Source organism: Lissotriton helveticus, chromosome 6 (genome assembly GCF_964261635.1).
Source record: "Lissotriton helveticus chromosome 6, aLisHel1.1, whole genome shotgun sequence".
In the NCBI taxonomy this organism is placed as follows: Eukaryota; Metazoa; Chordata; class Amphibia; order Caudata; family Salamandridae; genus Lissotriton; species Lissotriton helveticus.
Genome location: NC_136067.1, coordinates 1,259,413,365 through 1,259,433,310, shown reverse-complemented (window position 1 = coordinate 1,259,433,310; position 19,946 = coordinate 1,259,413,365). Strand labels below are relative to the sequence as shown.

At 50.5% G+C, this 19,946-nt stretch overlaps 1 protein-coding gene across 1 annotated transcript in view; it reads right to left on the bottom strand.

Annotated features, from left to right (window-relative positions):
* IGF2R (insulin like growth factor 2 receptor) overlaps positions 1-19,946 on the bottom strand; it is a 1,933,894-nt gene that overhangs the window by 1,213,681 nt on the left and 700,267 nt on the right. Inside the window, exon 21 of the mRNA XM_078648980.1 lies at positions 19,157-19,258. Coding sequence (XP_078505106.1) covers positions 19,157-19,258 — 102 coding nt within the window. The remainder of the gene's footprint in view (positions 1-19,156; positions 19,259-19,946) is intronic.

The following is a 19,946-nucleotide window of genomic DNA, read 5'->3' as shown; positions in this document are numbered from 1 at the left end:
CCACTGTGATGGGCTTGGATCAGGTGCCCAGAAGAACGTTTATCAAGATCTCATTGAATGGCAGCAAGGATTCCAAGGTGGAGACACCAGGCTGCAGGACCTCTGTCAAGACGTTAGTCTCGACTACCACCATAGGAAACTGCAGGCCCAAGACCGCCGCAGTCCTATGCAACACAATTGCAAATGATGCATCCTCCTCCATAGCAAGGGTAGGGGCAAGACAGCATGCCAGAATCTGAGGAGGTTTCCAGACCACTGGCATCACCCAGTTCCACATACCAGTCCATATCCTGAGATTGCGGGATTTCCAAGGGATCCTGCTTCCCTTCCGAATCCTCCTCATCCAGTCCTAACCTTTCAGAATAGGGTAAGTTGAATGGCATGGAGCCATACAGCTCCGTAAGCTACGGTCTCTGCGTCAAGAGATACCGAACTGGCTCAGTGTCGTCGGGAAGGACAATTGGGGAGGTGCTGCCAGTGGGCGCCGTCGATGCAGAAGACCTTGGCACAGGAGAAAGTCGCTGAGGGACGACCAACACCGGTCCGTCCCGGGAATGGGTCCAGTAGAAGGTTGTGGCTGGAGCAGAAGGTGCAGAACCAATGGGGACTCCTTCATCTGAGCCTGCAGGGCCCGAGGGAGCGGCGGCAGGGTCAGGCCGTCCAAATGTGGCTCACATGGAGTCATAAAATTCCTTGAGTTGGGCAGGGGTCGTTCTCGACCCTGGAATCAGAGGGAAATGCAGAGCCGACCCAGGCAGCCGCTCCGCGGAGCAAGGCCTAGAACACCAAGGTTCCTCCATCTCGTTGCATGACAGATAGGACGATGTTGAAGCATCTTACTTGACCGCAACGACTTCGAGGAACAGGACTTCGATCTTCAGGAGCGGTGCTCTGACCTTCCTCTCGACCAAGAGAGAGGAGGCAAACTCAGAGGCGCAGGGCTGCTATCAGCTTTAGGGAATGCTCCCTCAAAGCCTTCAGCACCATGGCACAGCAATCGGAGCACGACTTTGTGTCATGGTCGAGCTCCAGCCACCAGAGACACAGTAGGTGGGGGTCCGTGACCAAAATGGCACAGTGACAGGCGTCGCACACTTGAACCCCTTGGAATTGGGAGAGGTGTGGCGCCGCGGCCAGGGCGACTGACGCTGGCATCTGGGGACCACGGTTCGATCCCCGGCTCCGGCGGCAGTTTAGCCCAGCACCATGTGACTCTGGGCAATAGCTCGCTTAATCTTCCCGACGGCCCCCAGCGCCTAGAGACCCTTACGGGTGATTGCGCGCTTTACAAATGTGGACTTTACTTTACTTTAATTCTTACTAGACATCCCTAGCACACCAAACTGAGTAAAAAAAAAAAAACAAGTAAAAAAATGTCTGTCATAGGCCGAGATCTCTTCAAACGAAGAAGCGAGAATTCTCGCCAAAACCTTGGCCACTAGGTTGCAACCACATTTGTCGGAAGTTATTCACCCGGATCAGTCCGGCTTTATGCCACACCGAAACACGGCGCTTAATCTAATGCGGCTGTTTAGTGTAATAGAGCGCAAATCGGCCTTGGTAGAGGATACGGTCATATCCTCCTTGGAAGCGCATATGGCGTTTGACTTGGTGGAGTGGCCCTTCCTTTTTGCGGTCCTCCAGCACATGGGCTTCAGACCAAAATTCTGTAGATGGGTCCGACTACTGTACGCGCAGCCAATGGCGAGGGTGGTAGTTAACGGCTATCTCTCAAAAGAATTCCCACTGGGCAGAGGGACAAAGCAGGGGTGTCCACTGTCACCCCTGCTTTTCGCAATAGTGCTGGAGCCGCTGGCGGCCTGGATTAGACAGGACCTCACAATACGAGAAATACGGTGGGCGATCGGCTGAGAAGATCGTATTTCGCTATATGCAGATGACATTTTGTTATACCCAACATCCCCAGCGCGGTCCATTAATTGTCTACTAGATATATGTGCGGCATACGGTCGGGTGTCCGGATACACAATAAATTGGGACAAATTCCTATTATATGTCCTACAGGGCCCGCCGCCGCGGCTGCCGAGAGGATGTGCCCTGCAAGTAGTCACAAATGGGTTTAAATATTTAGGAATATTCGTCGCGCATGATCGGACACAATTTATTTAAATACATTTGATCCAACCGCTGGTGCGTCTTAAAAAAGATGTTAAGCATTGGCGAACATTACCTTTGACGCTCCTCGACCGGGCTGCGCTTTTTAAAATGGTGGCGCTACCACGATTTTTATACGCGTTCCTGGTCCCATCAACGTACTTTGGTGCAATTGATGCGGAGATGACCACACTACTCTGGGACAGGAAGGCGCCCCGCATAGCACAAAAAAAACTCGCTAGGAGCTGGTATGACGGCGGGATCGCTCTTCCGGACATCAGAGCATATTATTGAGCCTCCCAGCTCGTCCCGATCAACCAGTGGCTGCACGTTCCCCAAGGGGAGCCAGCGTTCAGGCTTGACAGACATCTTCTTGAGCCGGCGGTGATCATGAATGCCCTATACAAGAAAAAAAAAAAAGCACACTATCACCGGACCAACACTGCACACAATACACATCTGGTTTGTGGCTCAGCGCGCGCTGGGATGGGAGGGAGTAATCACACAGGCGAAGCCACTATGGGACACAAAGAAGCTGGGGATGCTGGGTAACTCCAAGGGTTCCGAAACTGGGACACCATAGGAATATCAACAGTAGGGGACTTGTGGCAGAAGGGGGAAGTGGTTACATTCGCGCATCTGCAGGCCACTTATGGCCTTGCTGAGACTGAAAGGTTCCGCTATATGCAGATTAGGCACGCACTGCAGTCAGTCTTCCCGCCAGGCGCGACCCCGGAGGAATCCTCGCCATTAGAGGATAGAGTCCTGACGGAGCGGCTTCAAAAAAAGGCAATCTCGAGTATGTATAAAAAAATAATTAATAATAGACCTGACCCCACAGAGACTGTTAAGACAACATGGGAGAGAGAGGTGGGAGACATTGATGAGGCAGACTGGAGGGAGGCGCTAGCTTCTCAGAGAGGCGGCTATTCAGTCAAGGCTATGACTTATCCAACTTAAAATTCTCCACCGTACATACGACACAAGGGTGATGCTTCATAAAATTGGACGGATAGACACGCCAAACTGTCTGAGGGAGTGCGGAGAGTTAGGGACATTCTTCCATACCATCTGGAGCTGCCCCAGAATAGTGGGATACTTGATGGCAGTGATGAGGACACTCACCCAGGTCACAGGAGTCACTGTATTGCCGGAGCCGAGGTCCTGCCTGCTCAATATATGGGAGCCAACAGACTTGAACACGATGGCTCAGGGATGGGTGACTTTTGGCATTACAGTGGCAAAGCGGAATATTGCACAGAGATGGGGTTCTAGGATTGGCCTTACTCTTACCCAGTGGTGTAAAGATATGGACCTGGCAATGGTAGCGGAAAAGTCCGTTTTTATTCATCGGGGCTATCCGAAAAAGTGGGAAAAGGTTTTGGGGGGGGGGGGGGGAGGAACTCCTATCGGGGAGATATATGCGAACCACTGCCTCCTGAGAACTATGATTCGGATGAGTGCTTAAATTCACCAAACAAAGCAGACTGTTAGAGAAGGTGTATGTGTGCAAGGGAAGGATACGTAAGGGTAATATCCCAATCTGGGACTATGAGAACGGTGGCAATGATTATATACCGAATACTGTGATCTATGTACACGTCATGCCAATTATATTGTATAGAAATTGCATTGATTATCTTAATAAAAATTGTTAAAAAAAAAAAGTGTCAAAAAATGACAGGGGGTAAAGCAATCTTCAACAGATCTTCGCAGGCTGGCGCGGAAAGAAAACAACGGACAGCAGTGCGCCGGAGTGGCAGTTATATTGGCGACGCATATGCCTCAACTATGACGAACATGACGCCAAAGATGTCACGCGGAGTCGACCAATGCCATCTACTGGCGTGCAGGGGTACTGCTATCAAAAATCTTCTAGATCCAGCCTGACACCTGTAAATTCAAAGGTAAGGAATCTGTGGCTAGATGTCTCTATCCGATATCTTAATAACAAAAAGAATCTACTAAAAACAACGACCATCACCCAGTATACACTCAATCTCTCTGCCTCCTTTTGCCAGAGCACACAGAGCGGGAGAGTGGGAAAACAGCACAGTGGAGGAGATAAAGCATGCACATGCAGCTCTCGCCCTGAACGTGACAAGGAAAGATGAAAATTTTAAAAAAGACCTGCTAGTTAGCACTAGGGGCACTCTCAGTCCTTTACAATGGGAAGATGTGTTTAACTTCTTCTGTTCTAAACCTAGTTTAGTGGCCAGGTAGGCATTGAGGGTCGCTGTAATCCCCGACTTTCTCCATGGGCACCTGGACAGCTTATCACTGCCCTGGTGCTAATGTGCTCATCAGTGCCTTCCTGCTGCATTGTTAAAGTGCTGGGTTAGAGAGATTTTTTTTACGTACTTCCCCTTCCTTGAGCTAACTCTACTAACCCCTCTTGCGGTGACTAAGTGTGAGGGCTGTACTGGTTAGCCGACTTACTTTGCTGCAGTGAAGGGGCGATTCTCTCGTCCTCTGCACTTTGCCCATGGGCATGGAGGAGCGTTTAATAAAAAAGTAATCTTCATTTTTTTATCCCAAACCACACATCACCCCATTCTCACACCCTCAAGCAAGACTGTGGCAGGAGGTGGCACACTACCCATGCCCTTGAGGCTGATGTGGGTGGTTCTAATACTACACCCAACCCCACCATCGGGCAATGTGAGGGAATGGGGCACAGACAACCCCAGTCCCTGGGCAATTTGGGAGTAGGCACACCACTCCTGACCAACTTGTTTTTTATGTTTTTTTACTCCATCCTCAGGTTTGTGAACACTGGGATATTTATATTTTCCAGAAAGGTAGTATCTTTGAGCAAAGCAGGACCCTAACATCCTTCACAACTGGGCACCTACTCCATTTTGTAATTTATTCATATCTCACAAGGAAATACTACAAATGTAACTCCTTTGTGCCCTAAAGAAAAGGGAATGGGGAAGAATCAGCCTCCAGGGTGAAAGGGCCATGTTAACATACTGAAATTGCAATGCCTGTCAAAATGTCACCATCGCAGGCGTAGGGACAGGGTGAGAGGTAGAGGAAGAGATGAACATGCAGAGGACCCGAAGCACAGAGCTAGAAGAGCATACAAAGGATGGGGTAACTGGGGCAGAGGAGCAGAAACCCATGGGACAGGATCAGAGGGAGAGAAACGAGAGGGAGAGATGGAAACCAAGAAGGACAGAGAGAGGGACAGGACATCCGAGATTAAGAGAAAGAGGGACAGAACACAAGGGACTGGCGCATTAGAACAGAGACTCCTAGACACGATGGAGATCGGGTAACAGAGAGACAAATGAGGAAAAGTAGGAGTAAGATGGAGTAGGAATAAGAAGGAATAGGAGTAACTAGCAGTTGGAGTAAGTAGTAACAGCGCATGAAGCTAGATGAACTTTTCTATAGCTGATCTTTGTGCACAGTACTAATAGGTATTGAACAGTAGTGCAAGCTCAGTGTCATGAACGCTTTCAAACGAAACCTCCATGCACAGTCTCAGTGCCCTCGCTCCCCTTCATAAAGCACGGGGTGATCACAGTACACACATCTGAAAGAAAGAAATACTGCATTGGAAACACTACCCATCTTGTTCACAATACTTCCCAATGTGGAGCCGGGACTCGGCAAGAGGAGGTCTCTAGTCCAGACTCAGTAACCCGACTGGGTGTCAGTGAGCTGGAATGGAAGGGTCACTGGGCTGAACAAAAAAATTACTTACCTTCGGTAACATTATTTCTGGTGAATGCATGATCTTTTTACAGATTCCTCCACTTAGGAACATCTTTACAGCCATCAGAATGATCCTCAATATATTTCCTCTGTAGTAGTTCTACAGGTAACCAAGTAGTGCTACACAGCTTGAACCTAAACTCAAGAATACCAGTACACGAGGGTCAGTTTCTGCTGCTTTTACCGTGCCCCATTGGGCTGACAGAGGAACCAATAAGCATCGCTGACAAAAATAAATAAAGAACATCATTTTTCACATGACATCTTATTATTCACCTTAATAACTCATCAAGAGAGAAGGGAGGACGGTGAGAAACCTGCAGCAAGATTATGCACACAAAAACAATATTGTTCGTAGAGGAACTTTGCCTTTCAATGGATACATCTTAATGCAGAATGGGACCTCATACCATAACTCCCTGGCAGTTGGCAGTGAGTAAGTGAGTAGTGCCAATAAAACATGTAAACCAAGCAACATAGCTCTGGAAAAGTCCCTGTCACTGTGTGATTGGGCTTGAGACAGTAATGTTTTGCTAACGTATGCAGGAATGACTGCATGTCCACCCAGCAGACAACCACAGGAACACCTCTGATAGAGCTGTGGAAGCACCCATAGCCCATTTGGAGTCGGCATGATTGCCTTCTAGATAATCTTTCTTAGTAAAGGTAAAGCAGATCATGATATAGGGTATGACCCAATGAAATAGTGCAATTGGCCTTCTGGGCTCCAATGAAGACCAGCAATGTGGTTCCTGACACCCTTCAAAACCTCTCTCTCACTTTCAATCCAATGAAGACCACAATGAGACCACCATCTTTTGAAATGTGGATGATATAATAGGATACCTGACACTTGAGGCCCAGGTCACACAATAGTTACTCTTTTTATTTGAATGAGTAAGAGGGAACTAAGATGGAAGAGTAATACATATGAAAGGCACATACTACCTTAAGTAAGTAAGATGTGCTGGTGTAGAGGAACAACGTTTTCAGGTAGAAAACAGTGAAATGTGGGCAAACTGAGAGGGCATGTAGTTCTCTGGAGCTACTTAAACTAGCAATACTGTCTTCAATCTTAGAAGTTGCAACTGTGCATAAGCTCGAATGGAGGAGTCATTAAGAGAGTCAACATCAGATTCTGATTCCAGAGTAACCATGAACGGAGCGACAGGAAACCAGTAAACGTTTTAGAAAATTTGTCAATTAAAGCTATCCAAACAATGAGGGCCGCCCAGAAAAGTAAATGAAAGTGGAAATGCAGTCAAATAGCCCTTCAGAGTAGCCACCAACAGTTCCTGTGGTGTCATATGCAGCCCAAATTCATAGGATGCCTTAAAGGGGGTTATTTAATAAGGGGCTCTTCTGACTCTAACAATTGGACAAATGTGTCTCAACTACCCGAATAAATGGGTTTCATAGCACCCTTCCTGGCAGCCAAGATAATGTCCTCAACTTTACCCAGGAGGGTTAAAGGGCTCTAGCTGGCATTCCTTGATCTCCACACATACAGGCAGTGTTTAGAGATAGGGGTGCAGGGCCTGACCATTCTGCAACCACAGCATGTACCTCCTGCCAGGAAAAGGTGGCCGAATTCTGAGCACCAACAAATTGGTGTATCATATCCTCCTTGCCCACTCTGAGGTAATCATAATCAGCTGTGTTCAATCTACTCATACCTTCTGCGGATTTCTGAACAGAAGCCAAATTGGTGGAAAAAAAGAACAGAAGGGCCTGAGACCAGCTGACCCTGAAGGCATCCCAATGGGAACTTACCTGGTATGGACCAATGTTAAGAGATCTACATATAGCCACCCCCATCTGGAGAAAATCACCTCCATCACTTCGGGGGTGTTGTTCCGACCTGCTTTCTCCAGCAAGATGCAACTAAGAGAATCTGGTTGAGGAGACCAGCAACATGAGGCACTACCAGGAATATACATTTTCATTTCGAAGGTCCATACCAGCTATGGCCTCAATATTTTTTGCCTTCTTAAAGGATCAGATCAGGGCGCAGGTCTACACTGACCAGGTCCCCTCTACATGCTTATCCAAGAAGGGCGTAATCAGCTAAGCGAAGCCAAGCACAGTAGGCCTCTGACTGATGGGCTGCTAGGAGCCGAGTGAAAAAGTTACTTACCTTCGGTAACGATATATCTGTAAGAAACATTAGTTAGTTAGATTCCTTACCTTAGAATAACCCCCAGGCGTCAGACTGGATCCGGAAAATTTTGCGTAGCAGTACCCTTACGCGTCGGTAGGCGTCGTCTGCGACTCCGCATCCATCGTCGGCGTCTTTGGCGCCGGGAATACGTCGGAGTACTTAGACGCCGCTCTCGCACGCTGACGTCAGTTCTTATACACAGCTTTTCCGCGCCAGAAACGCAGAGCCATGATAAAAACCGACACGGGTGCCATGAAACTAGGGCCCTGGAAGGGATGACCTTAACCCTAGATATCGGTTCGCAGAATGGGGAGTATGGGTGGGGCGGTAAGGAATCTAACTAATGTTTCTTACAGATATATCGTTACCGAAGGTAAGTAACTTGTTCATCTGAAAGAAACACGTAGTGATAGATTCCTTACCTTAGAATAGATACCCCAGCAATACCAACCCCGGTGGTGGGTCTGTGCACCAAGATCACACCAGAAAGTCCCGGAGAACGGAACGGCCAAAGAATCCATCTCTCCGGACTTGGCCGTCCAGGCAGTAGTGTCTTGCGAACGTGTGCAGCGAGGCCCACGTAGCTGCCTGACAGATGTCCTGCAAGGGGACTCCCCGGCCCAGGGCAGTAGTAGCCGCCGTGGCACGAGTGGAATGGGCCCTCAGCCCAACAGGAGGCTCCTTCCTCGCCAAAGAGTAGCAAATCTTGATGCACAAGACGACCCGCCGAGTGATGGTTAGTTTGTGCACCGCCCGTCCCTTCTTAGCGCCCACGTAACCAACAAAGAGTTGGTCATCCACCCAGAACTGGCGTGTGCGATCCAGATAGAATGAGAGCGCACGTTTTGGGTCCAGACATTGGAGGCTCTCTTCCTCTTTCGAGGGATGCGGAGGCGGAAAGAAGGTGGGCAAGGTGATGGACTGCCCGATGTGGAAGGCTGTAACTACCTTGGGCAGTAAAGAGGGTCGTGTCCGCAACACAACTTTGTCCGGAAGGACAGAAAGGAAGGGAGGTTGTGAAGAAAGGGCCTAGAGCTCACGCACTCTCCTGGCAGAGGTGATGGCAACCAGGAATGCAGTCTTAAGATTGAGAAGACGAAGAGGACAGTTATGAAGTGGCTCAAAAGGAGCACACATCAGATAAGTTAGAACAAGGTTCAAGTCCCACTGCGGCATCAAGAAAGGAACAGGAGGAAACAGATGAGGGATGCCCTTCAAGAACCTATTTACAATGGGGGACTTGAACAAAGAGGGCTGATCAGGTAGCCTTAAGAAAGCGGAAATGGCAAAGAGGTAGCCCTTCATAGTGCCCAGAGAAGAGCCCTGCTGGGCAAGAGAAAGAAGGAAGAGGAGAACCTCAGAAAGAGGGGCAGAGAGTGGATCCACAGCCTTTGCTGTGCACCATGCCACAAATTTGTTCCACCTGCGGCGTATACCGATTTTGTGGAGGGACGCCTGGCTGCCAGAATGACATTGCAGACTTCATGAGGCAAGTCAAATGGCCTCAACTGTCGCCGCTCAATCTCCACGCATGGAGGTGGAGACTGGACAGGTTCGGGTGGAGGACCGTCCCCTGCTGCTGCGACAGAAGGTCCTCCCGAAGAGGCAGACGAATCGGGGGATCGACTGACATGCTGAATAGTTCGGGATACCAGTATCGTTCTGCCCAGTCCGGAGCCACAAGGATGACTTGGGCCCGGTCGCGCCTGATCTTCAGCACTCTGGGCAGAAGTGGTATAGGCAGAAAGGCGTACAGCAGCGTCTCAGAGCGAGTGCCGCCTTGGAAATTCCAACGCGCAGAACTGATGACATTGCGCGTTCTCTTCTGTGGCGAACAGATCTAACCAAGGCTCTCCCCATTGCTGAAAGAGGCTGTAGGAGAGTGGGGTCTGCAATCCCATGGCCACCCCAGATTTTTGCTTTTTGCTTCACTGATTTACGACTTTCCCTGGCTGTGGGCCTGCTAATCAGACCCACAGCCTAGCTGTTCTCTCTCTAAATTACAAACATGTACCTTAGGTGCATTTTACCAATTGGTACTGGGCCACCTTATCAGTCCCTGTACAGCATACCTTAGGTATCCAGGGCATAGGTGCACCCAGGGCCTACCAGGGGCTGAAGCATGTATTATGCCACCCCTGGCTGGCCACCCAAACAGACACAACTGGCTGCACAACAGCTGGGGCAAGGTGGTGTTATCACCCTTTGCTTTAGATATGGTATACCTATATCTAAACCAAAAATGGACACATATATTCCTGTCAGTCACTCCTATGGCAGGCCTTATCAATCCTGAAGGCAGAGTGCTTGGAATTATGTGAGATGGTGCTCTGGCATGAGCTGAGCCCGTTTGCAGCTTGCGGAACCAAGTCCAAATAGCTGTTCCATGATAACGCTATACCATATACTCTTAAGTGCATTATAATCCTCACGGTTAAATGCTAACTTTGGTATAGCATTATCAAAACATGTCGAGTAAGGTGTCATACGAATTGGAATACTAACCCCTCGCCAATTCTGGCGACGGGGTTAGCATTCCACCCTTCCAGAGGGACACGACATGTAGGTAACTGTGAACCCCGGTTAAAGTCAGACACAGCCTCAGCTCCACAAAATGGATGCTGCCACCGAGACACAAGTCTGCCCTCCTGCTGCTGGGAGTCCTTCCAGCAACGGAGGCATAGACAAAGGGTTTCCTGTCAGGGGCGGTGCTAGCACCATCCCAGACAGGATTTTGTGTATCCCAGGTAGGCAGGGCTGAAAGGAAGGTGACTGCAAGTGGCACCCCGGTGCTCACTGTGCATATGCCGGCTCAAACCAGTTCCTGGGGTACCCCAGCCCCTGAGCTGGGGAGAGACCGGACAAAGGAGAGGGGTGTAACCACCCCCCTCCTGGTCCCACCCATGGGCAGGACCTAGTCGCGTGCCAGCCCATTTTCTTAGAATAAAGGTAGGAGCAGGCCCCCTTCCCAAATTAGATCATTCTGAATCTTGAACTACTTTCCACGAAAGGAACTCTTGACTTTTCTGAAGACTCTCCCTTGTGGCTAAGGAGTAGCCACCCTGCACCAGCAGGCACCATCGAAGCTCTTGCGGTTTGCTGCACGTCCATCCTCCGGATCAAGACTGCCCAGCTCGACGAGACCCGGATTCCCTGCCATCTCTGACCTCTACCTACATCATCCAGCCCAGCTGAGATTCGTGGGTGTGACGAGACCCGTGGGACCGGCCATCTCAAAGACCTGCATGACGCTTCACCAGCACGACCCCCAAGAGACCCTCGAGTAAGTGCACTGGGGTTTGAGAAGCCCTAACCCTAAGCAGCTCCAGCACCGAAGTCCAGCCCCCCAGCATCCACGAGATCTGCGTGGGGCCCTTCTGCTTCTTTGCTGCTTGCCACGTTGTCCGGTCACTTGCCCGTTGGCTAGTGACCCTCTTGACGACGTACCACGACGTTTTCACCGCTGGTCTAGGTCCCCTAGACTGGCCCTTGCTTCTTGTCCAAACAAGAAGTGCCCTGGACCCTCCTGGTCCACTCCAGACGCCATCTTGACTCCACCGCGTGGGCTTGCCTTTGCCAAGGTTTGTTGCTCAAATCCTGAGTCCAGCATCGCCGACAGCCTCGTGGGACAGCTCGCACCTCCAGCCTGGACGCCGACAACGCCTCCTAGCCCGTGTGACTGCAGAGTCCAGCATCGCCCACTCACCTGGTCGAGGTGACTTCATCCGGTGCCATCCTGGTGCCCACATAATCACTGGCTAGTGATTAAGAACTAAGTCCCCTCTGCTTTCAGGTCGTCTCCTTCACTGATCCAGCCTTGGATCACACCGAACATCTTCACTGGTCGCCTGCCAGCAACTTCTTCTTTCAGGCTCCATAGACTTCAACGAGGATTCCCGACGCCTTTTGAACCCTATGCAGCCGCGGCCCCTGGGCTAGGTAACTCGAGCATTTCGGTGCTCCAGCACAGGTTCACTATCCAGGTGTCCAGATCCTTTTTCGTTTTCAGTCTATCTAGTCGGATTCATCCGGAAACAGTAACTTTAGAAACACTAGCATCCATAGACTTCTTCCCGCATCCCGCGTGAGAGTGCACACTCTGCACCCGATCTCCCTAGGCCTCCTGCTCCTAACCTTAGGGTTCAGTAGTGTAGTCCTAGCGATCCTGAAGCCTCTGAATCTTGTTACTTACCTGCTAGTATTTCGCATTCCACTTTGTGTATATGGTTTTTCGTGCCCCTCGGGCATTTGTGTAAATTGTGCAACTTATAGTATTTTCGTAAGAGTTTTGTATTGTGCTTAGCTCCCTGACTCAAAGAGTTCAGGGTAGTCGTGTTATAAATAAATATCCTTTATTTTCATAACAACTTGTGTGGTGTCCTTTCACTTGGTGTTCAAGAGGTATATGTGATGGTAAAACAGCTGGCTTAACACGCCCTCTAGAGTTTAGCCTAAAGACTGCTCGTGTCCATGCTACTAGGATAGCTGGTCTATAAGGTTGACTTACAACCAATCATCAATAAGGGTTGTTTGGTATGATACACAGTGATCACTAGAATAGTGAACACTATATATCAGGCCAACTTCTTACAGAGGCCTTGCGCCATGTCCGAGTTCAGAGGCCATTCGTGATCCATCATGCACCGATGGCTGAGTTCGTCCGCCCTGGCGTTCAGGGAACCTGCCAGGTGTTGAACCACCAGGGTCACGTCCTGATGTTCCAGCCACTGCCAGAGGCGCAGAGCCTCCTGGCATAGGGTCCACAACCTCACCCCGCCCTGTTTGTTGGAGTACCACATGGCGGTGGTGTTGTCCGTGAACACCTGCACTACACTTTCCCGGACAGAAGGAAGGAATGCCTTAAGCAAGCCGGATCGCCAGCAGCTCCACAAGGTTGATGTGAAGCCGGGACTCCGCCGGAGACCTGAGGCCTCTGATCTCCGCCTCTCGAATGTGGACCCCCCAGCCCAGGAGGGACGCATCCGTCACAACAACATACTCCGGTTGGGGAAGGGAGAGGGATCTGCCGCTGACCCAATCGCGGTCCGTGAGCCACCACTGCAACTGTCTCGCAGTGCCCTCCGAGATCCGGACATAGTCGGACAGGTTACCCGGATGCTGGGCCCACTGAAACTTCACTTCCCACTGCAGAGCCCGCATCCGCCACCTGGCGTGATGCACCAGAAGGATGCAGGAGGCCATCAGCCCCAGAAGCCGCAGCGTCAACCTGACCAAGACCCGGGATAAAGGCTGAAAGATCAGAATCAGCGCCTGAATATCCCGAACCCGCTGTTCGGGAGGATAAACCCGAAACTGCGCCGAATCCAGAACCGCTCCGATGAAGAGGAGCCTTTGAGAGGGACACAGGTGTGACTTCGGCACATTGATGGAAAACCCCAGCAAGTGCAGGAGGTCGGCCATAGTCTGAAGGTGGCTGACGACTGTCTAGGGCGAGTCCGCCTTCAACAACCAGTCATCGAGGTAGGGGAAGATTGACACCCCTAACCTGCGCAGATGAGCTGCGACCACCGCTGTCACTTTCGTGAACACCAGTGGGGCGCTGGTAAGGCCAAAGGGGAGCACAGTGAACTGGAAGTGCTCAGGGCCTACCATGAACCGCAGGTAACGCTGGTGGGCTGGTGGGCCGGCAGGACGGGGATGTGGAAATACGGGTCATGCAAGTCCAACGCTACCATCCAGTCTCCGGGGTCCAGGGCAGCTAAGACCTGAGCCAGAGTCAGCATCTTGAACTTCTCCTTCCGGAGGAAGCCGTTGACGTTCCGTAGGTCCAAGATAGGGCATAGGCCCCCTTTGCCCATCTTGGGAACCAGTAAGTAGTGGGAATAGCAACCACACCCTACTTCTGGCCCAGGAACGTGCTCAATGGCCCCCTTGTACAAGAGGGCTGACACTTCCTCTTGCAGAAGTCGCAAGTTATTACCCAACACGCGGTGGTACTGTGGTGGCATGGCTGGAGGGGTCGCCTCGAAGGGGAGGGAGTAGCCCCTTCGGACGATTTGCAGCACCCACCTGTCTGAAGTGATGGTACGCCAGTGAAGGAGGTGATGGCGGACCCTGCCCACCAATGGCGTTAAATGGGCCTGAAAGCTTGGACTAGGAGGGCTTTGAGGCGGATGCTGCGGGAGTGGATGTGGGCTGGCAGCGCCGTTGTCCCCTGGCACCGCCACAGCGGTTACCACATCCGCCGCGCTGGATGTTAGACTGCGGTCCGTGACTGGCAGGACGTGAAGGGGCGCCCCTTCCTTGGCCACGAAAGGAGCGAAAGGCAGACTGCTGCTGATGCTGCCCCGAGAAGCCCAAGGACTTGGCCGTAGCCCTGGAGTCCTTGAAACGTTCAAGCGCATGATCTGCCTTGCCACCAAAGAGGTGGCTGCCATCAAACGGCATGTCCATGAGGGTGCTCTGGACATCGGCCGAAAAGTTGGCAGACCTCTGCCAGGCGTGGCAACGAACCGCCACCGTCGTTGACATCGCCCTGCCCAGCGAGTTCGTGGTATCCAACCCACAGCGTATAGAATACCGAGCTGCGTCTCGTCCCTCCGCGAGGGCTTGAGCGAGTTTTGCCCGGGCCCCCTTCGGACACTCTGGCAGCACGGCCGCAACCGTACCCCCCAGAGAGTGGGTATAACGGCCCAAAAGGCAAGCGGTGTTTACTGACCGCAACCCAGAGCTGAGGGTTGAAAACAGTTTCTTACCAAACTGTTCATACCTTTTGGATTACCGATCTAGGGGTGCAGTCGGGAATGCGGATTGGGAAGTAGAGGCCTGGATAACCAGGCTCTCGGGGGTGGGATGGGTGGACAGGAAGCTAGGGTCGCCCGGAGCTAGGCGGTGGCGCCTGGCTAAGTTCCTATCTACAGGCGGGCTGTAGCGGGCCTGGATCAGGTGCCCAACAGGACGTCCATGAGAGCCTCATTAAACGGCAGTAAAGGCTCCGGAGCGCCAGTCGGCGGTTTAAGGACCTCAGTGAGGATGTTAGACCTCACAGTAGCGACGGGGAGCGTAAGCGCCAAGGCCTTGGCTGCCCTCGTCAGCATCACACTATACGCAGCCCCCTCCTCCATAGCCACGGTAGGAGGGGAGACAAAGCCGATGTCAGGGGAGGTATCAAGACCACTAGCCTCCCCTAGCTCCTCTGTCCAGTCCTGGAAGGACTTACACTCACGTGTCTGAGGGTCCTCAGACCCCTCCCAATCCCCTTCGTCCTCCATCTCCTGAAACTTAGGGTCAAAGGATGGAGCCGGATCAAATAAGAAAGGCTCTTCAGCCGGCGTCGAATGCGGCGTCGATTGACGCTGGTCCAACGCCAGATCCGGACCGAGAGAGGGATCGAGAACGGCGTCGTGCGGGGGAACGGCACCGGGGGCGACACTCTGGGGGTTGACACTGGCGGGGTCGTGAGGTCGACCAGCGGCGATCCGGATCCGGAACCGGATCCAGCAGGAGCCTGCGGCGTCGGGACCGAAGTAGCCGATGGCGCCAGGGCCGAAGCACCCGATGGCGCCGGAACACCCGGCCCGCTTTGACTCCTAGCCAGGGCCGCGGGGCCCGGAGGCACTGCGGGACCCGACGGAGGAGAGAGTGACCTCATGGCCATGAGGAAGGCTTCGATCTCCTCCGGTGTCATGTTCAGCCCAGGGACCGGCAGGTATGGAGCTGGCTGTGGCGCCTGCGGCTCCGGCGGAGCCGGTGTCGCCCGAAACCCCGGCCTCGTCGGGGGGAGTCAGAAGAGTGATGGTGTCTCTCCGACTTCTTGTGCCTCTTACCTGAGGACTTGGAGACCGATGAATGGTGTTGACTCGTCGAGCTTCGATGGCTGTGGCCCCGCAACCGGTCCCTCGACCCCCTCCTGGACCGGGACCTTGAGCGGCGCGGGCCGACTGCCAGGGCTCGAGGCGATTGCGGGACCGCTCCCGCCTAGCCTTCAACGTCAAGGTCCGGCAATCGGGGCACGACCGGTCGTCGTGGTCGGCCCCAAGGCAATACAGGCACCAGCGGTGGGGATCGGTAACCGACATCAGTCGGTTGCAGTCAGTACAGGGCTTGAACCTGGGCATTCCCTACCGGCACCGAGAGTCGTGAAGACTCGAGAAGAGATCAAAAGGATCAAAAAGTTTTGTAAAAAATGACTAAGGTACTGCTTTCTCCGGACCTGCGCTTAGCTGGCGCGGAAAAAAGGGATGTGTGTGTGAAAGGCATGTGCGTGTGTGAAAGGCATGTGCGTGTGTGAAAGGCATGTGCGTGTGTGAAAGGCATGTGCGTGTGTGAAAGGCATGTGTGAAAGGCATGTGCGTGTGTGAAAGGCATGTGTGTGTGTGTGTGTGTAAGGCGTGTGTGTGTGTAAGGCGTGTGTGTGTGTAAGGCGTGTGTGTGTAAGGAATGTGTGTGCAAGGAATGTGTGTGCAAGGCGTGTGTGTGCATAAGGCGTGTGTGTGTGTAGGGCGTGTGTGTGTGTAGGGCGTGTGTGTGCAAGGCGTGTGTGTGTGTGTGTGTGTGTGTGTGTGTGTGTGTGTGTAAGGCGTGTGTGTGTGTAAGGCATATGTGTGTGTGTCTCAAATATGCAATAGTAGAGCTCTGTTTGATAGTGAGTCTTAGTACTAAAGCCAGTGGAATCAAGTTTAAATACCACTGCCTTGGTAAGACACAAAAGGGAGGATGTGGACAACTTCCCCAGACCGTGGAAGTGTATTGTCTACATTTCTGTGGCTGAAAGTTGCAGACAAGGACCCTCAGGTCAGACGGATGGAGACAGAGTTGCCTCTAGAGATTCTATGAGGTATTTTGTCAACAGGGGGCTGTTGATTTGCTCTTCCTGAACACTGCTGTATGGTTGATGGCAGGGTTGAGTGGTAGGGCTGTAGTTTTTGTTGTAAAGGGTGAGGAAGTTTAGAGGTCTGGTCTTCCCTTCAGCTGTCTCTAATTACAAAGTTCTCAAATGAATGCTGAGTGACCAGGTCTGGAGGCTGCCTAGAAGGCAGTCTCCCAGCGGTGAGGGGGCATTTGAAATCTTCACTTTCTGATGGAAAAGATGGGCATCCGGGTTAGTACCTAGAAGCCCGCCTGCTAAGAGATATAAGGAGTCTGCCTGACCAGGTACAAGGCTGAATGTTCCATGGTGACTGTTAGCCCAATTGGACCAGCAGTTGCCTGCATCGGCCAAGTCCGGCCTGCATCTGCTAAGGTTACTACACAGCCCAAGTTAGTCTACATCTACATTCACTGGCCCATTTAGGGCTACATCCGCAATTAAGGGCACTAGCATGAATGGGACTATAACTGCTGAGTGATAGCTTGCTCAAGGCCTTCCTGCTTCAGCCGAATAGCCCAGGTTGGGCTAAGTCCCAGCAAGTGATCAGATGGAGCTGCACAACTATACACCTATACTTAAGAGCCATGGAGCAGCACTGCAGAACTAAACCGGGTAGTCAGTGTACGGAAACACGGGCCACACCTGGCGTAACCCACAGCATCTGGGATGGTATTCAATTGCCATGTGCCCTACCTGCAGGAGGGGAGACCGACCACTGGATCTGCTCTCGAAGGGGATACAAGAACTTTTGTGTTACCCACTACATCATCAGGAGTAAGGATCATGGAAACGTGAACTGTGTGTGCATTTAACTTGTGGGGGGAAACAGAATACACCAGAGCCTTATTCATGGGGTTACCTAGGCGAGATTAGTGTGAGAGAACCTAACAGACATAAGGAGATAAACGAGAATGGCAACCAGGACCACTTGACCTCTATACCTAGTTGAATTGTGTAGTATTTATTACTGCTGTGCAGATGGTTTACTGTTGAGTTCTGACATTATCTCTCTTAGAAGACTGTCACTACTCATCCTTGCTACCCCGAGAGTTAAGTGTAGAAAGGGTTGTACTTAGATCAGTTTTCAGAGCCATAGTACAATGCATCCCAAGACACCAGAGGCAAAAAACTTCAAAGAAAACGTTTAAAGTCGAGTAGATTCTACCGGCTGCATGGCAGCGGCCTGACACTTAGAACGGAGTCTTATCATTGCAAATACGTTGTTTGTGTTATCATAATGTTAATACACTAATTCAGTTTATGCTAATTTCAATATATTACTTGTTTTACACTTTTTTTATAAGCAATTGCAATTTTATGCTATATTAGACTCGTAAATGATAGGTAATACATTTACTTAATCTTGCCGTCGGAAAGATCAGAGAAAACAGTACAGACGCATAGAAAAAATATCGTAACCAGTATTGCGGGTCTACAAAGAAGCTGATTAATTCTGCTGACTCAGCGACTCCCTCCTCTATTGAATGTTTGTCATTATGTGGCGAATTGTGGGAAATAAATAAATACACTTTTCATTTTTTAAAAGCTCCCCGATGCTTGCCGTTTCAAATGTACTGATGAATGTGGACTACTGACAGTAAATGAGCCCTGTGAACTCGTGCTACTGCTGCATGCAAGTCCCAAGTGTATAGGAGCTCTGAGAAAACTTGTGTCCAGGATATCAAATTAATCATATGCTAAGGTGCAAGCATAGGAGTGGATGAATGCACATAAATGTCTTCGTGTGAACTGTCATTTGCGCACCCAGGTCTCCTCGTGGACATTACTGGGGATAACACCCAAGAGCTCATTTAAAACACTGAAAAGACTATCCTGGCTCAGATAAGAGCTGACACTAAACCCAAGCACAGGAGTCTACCAAAAACGCATGATTCAGACAGCAGTTCCCCCCTAAGCAACTTTGGTGTCCTCAATATTATACGCGTCTCACTTCTGCCACAAAAGCATTCATTAAAAGGTTATTGCGAGGTTGTCTGGTGGTTAACTCATGGATACTATTTTTTTCTTCTCAACATTCTAGTGGGATTTTGTTTGACATACTATTCTTTGTTCACGCACTCAAACAGCATCTCCATATTTCCTGGCAAACTAAAGAACACAATTGATTGCCAACAACCAACCCAGAAAGATCTGTTTTTCTTTAATTTGCATTCAATATTCAGATGAAGCATAAGCTGCTGCAACATTATGTAATGTAATGTCAGTGATCTGGTTAGGATGTATGTGCAGAAATAAGCTGCTATGAATATTTACAGCACAAAATAATCCAATAAATAAAAATCATGTACAAAGTTGTATTTTACCTTGAAAGTCTTCCCATTGCCTGAAACAGTGTAGCTAGAATTAGACATCAGTGATTCCAGGTTGAAGACAAAGGGACTGTCTGGATCTTTTATGGAGCAGTGCTACACAAGGGGAAAGATAATAAAGATACTTTGGTGATCAATAATACATCTTTTGGAAGTGTATTAATTAGTTTTTTTTCTCAACTAAGTAAAGAAATAATACAAAGGTCATCAGAGGTCATGAAAAAGTACTTTCAGACTACAAAAGACACTATGCACTTTTGATACCAAACCAAGAAGTAATATTTACAACAAGGGGTGGTGAGGGACAGAGTCTCTGAATTAAGCAGAATACTCTCACCCAGTCAAGAGATCAGGGCTAGATCCAACACCGTTTTTTAGCTCATTGCACCATCCCAGTTTCAAAACCTGGCTGTATGCAAATTAGTCTGTCCCTGGCCCAGTGCATCATGGGAACAGGGCAGACCAGACTACAAAAGCCAATTCTTACACTGGGAAGGAAACAAGCTTCCGGGGACCGGTTTCTGGCATTACAGCCGTCTTCGGCCCAGTGTAAGAATTGGCTTTTGTAGTCTGGTCTGCCCTGTTCCCATGATGCACTGGGCCAGGGACAGACTAATTTGCATACAGCCAGGTTCTGAAACTGGGATGGTGCAATGAGCTAAAAAACGGTGTTGGATCTAGCCCTGATCTCTTGACTGGGTGAGAGTATTCTGCTTAATTCAGAGACTCTGTCCATCACCACCCCTTGTTGTAAATAAACCAAGAAGTAAGGCACACTTTCCAG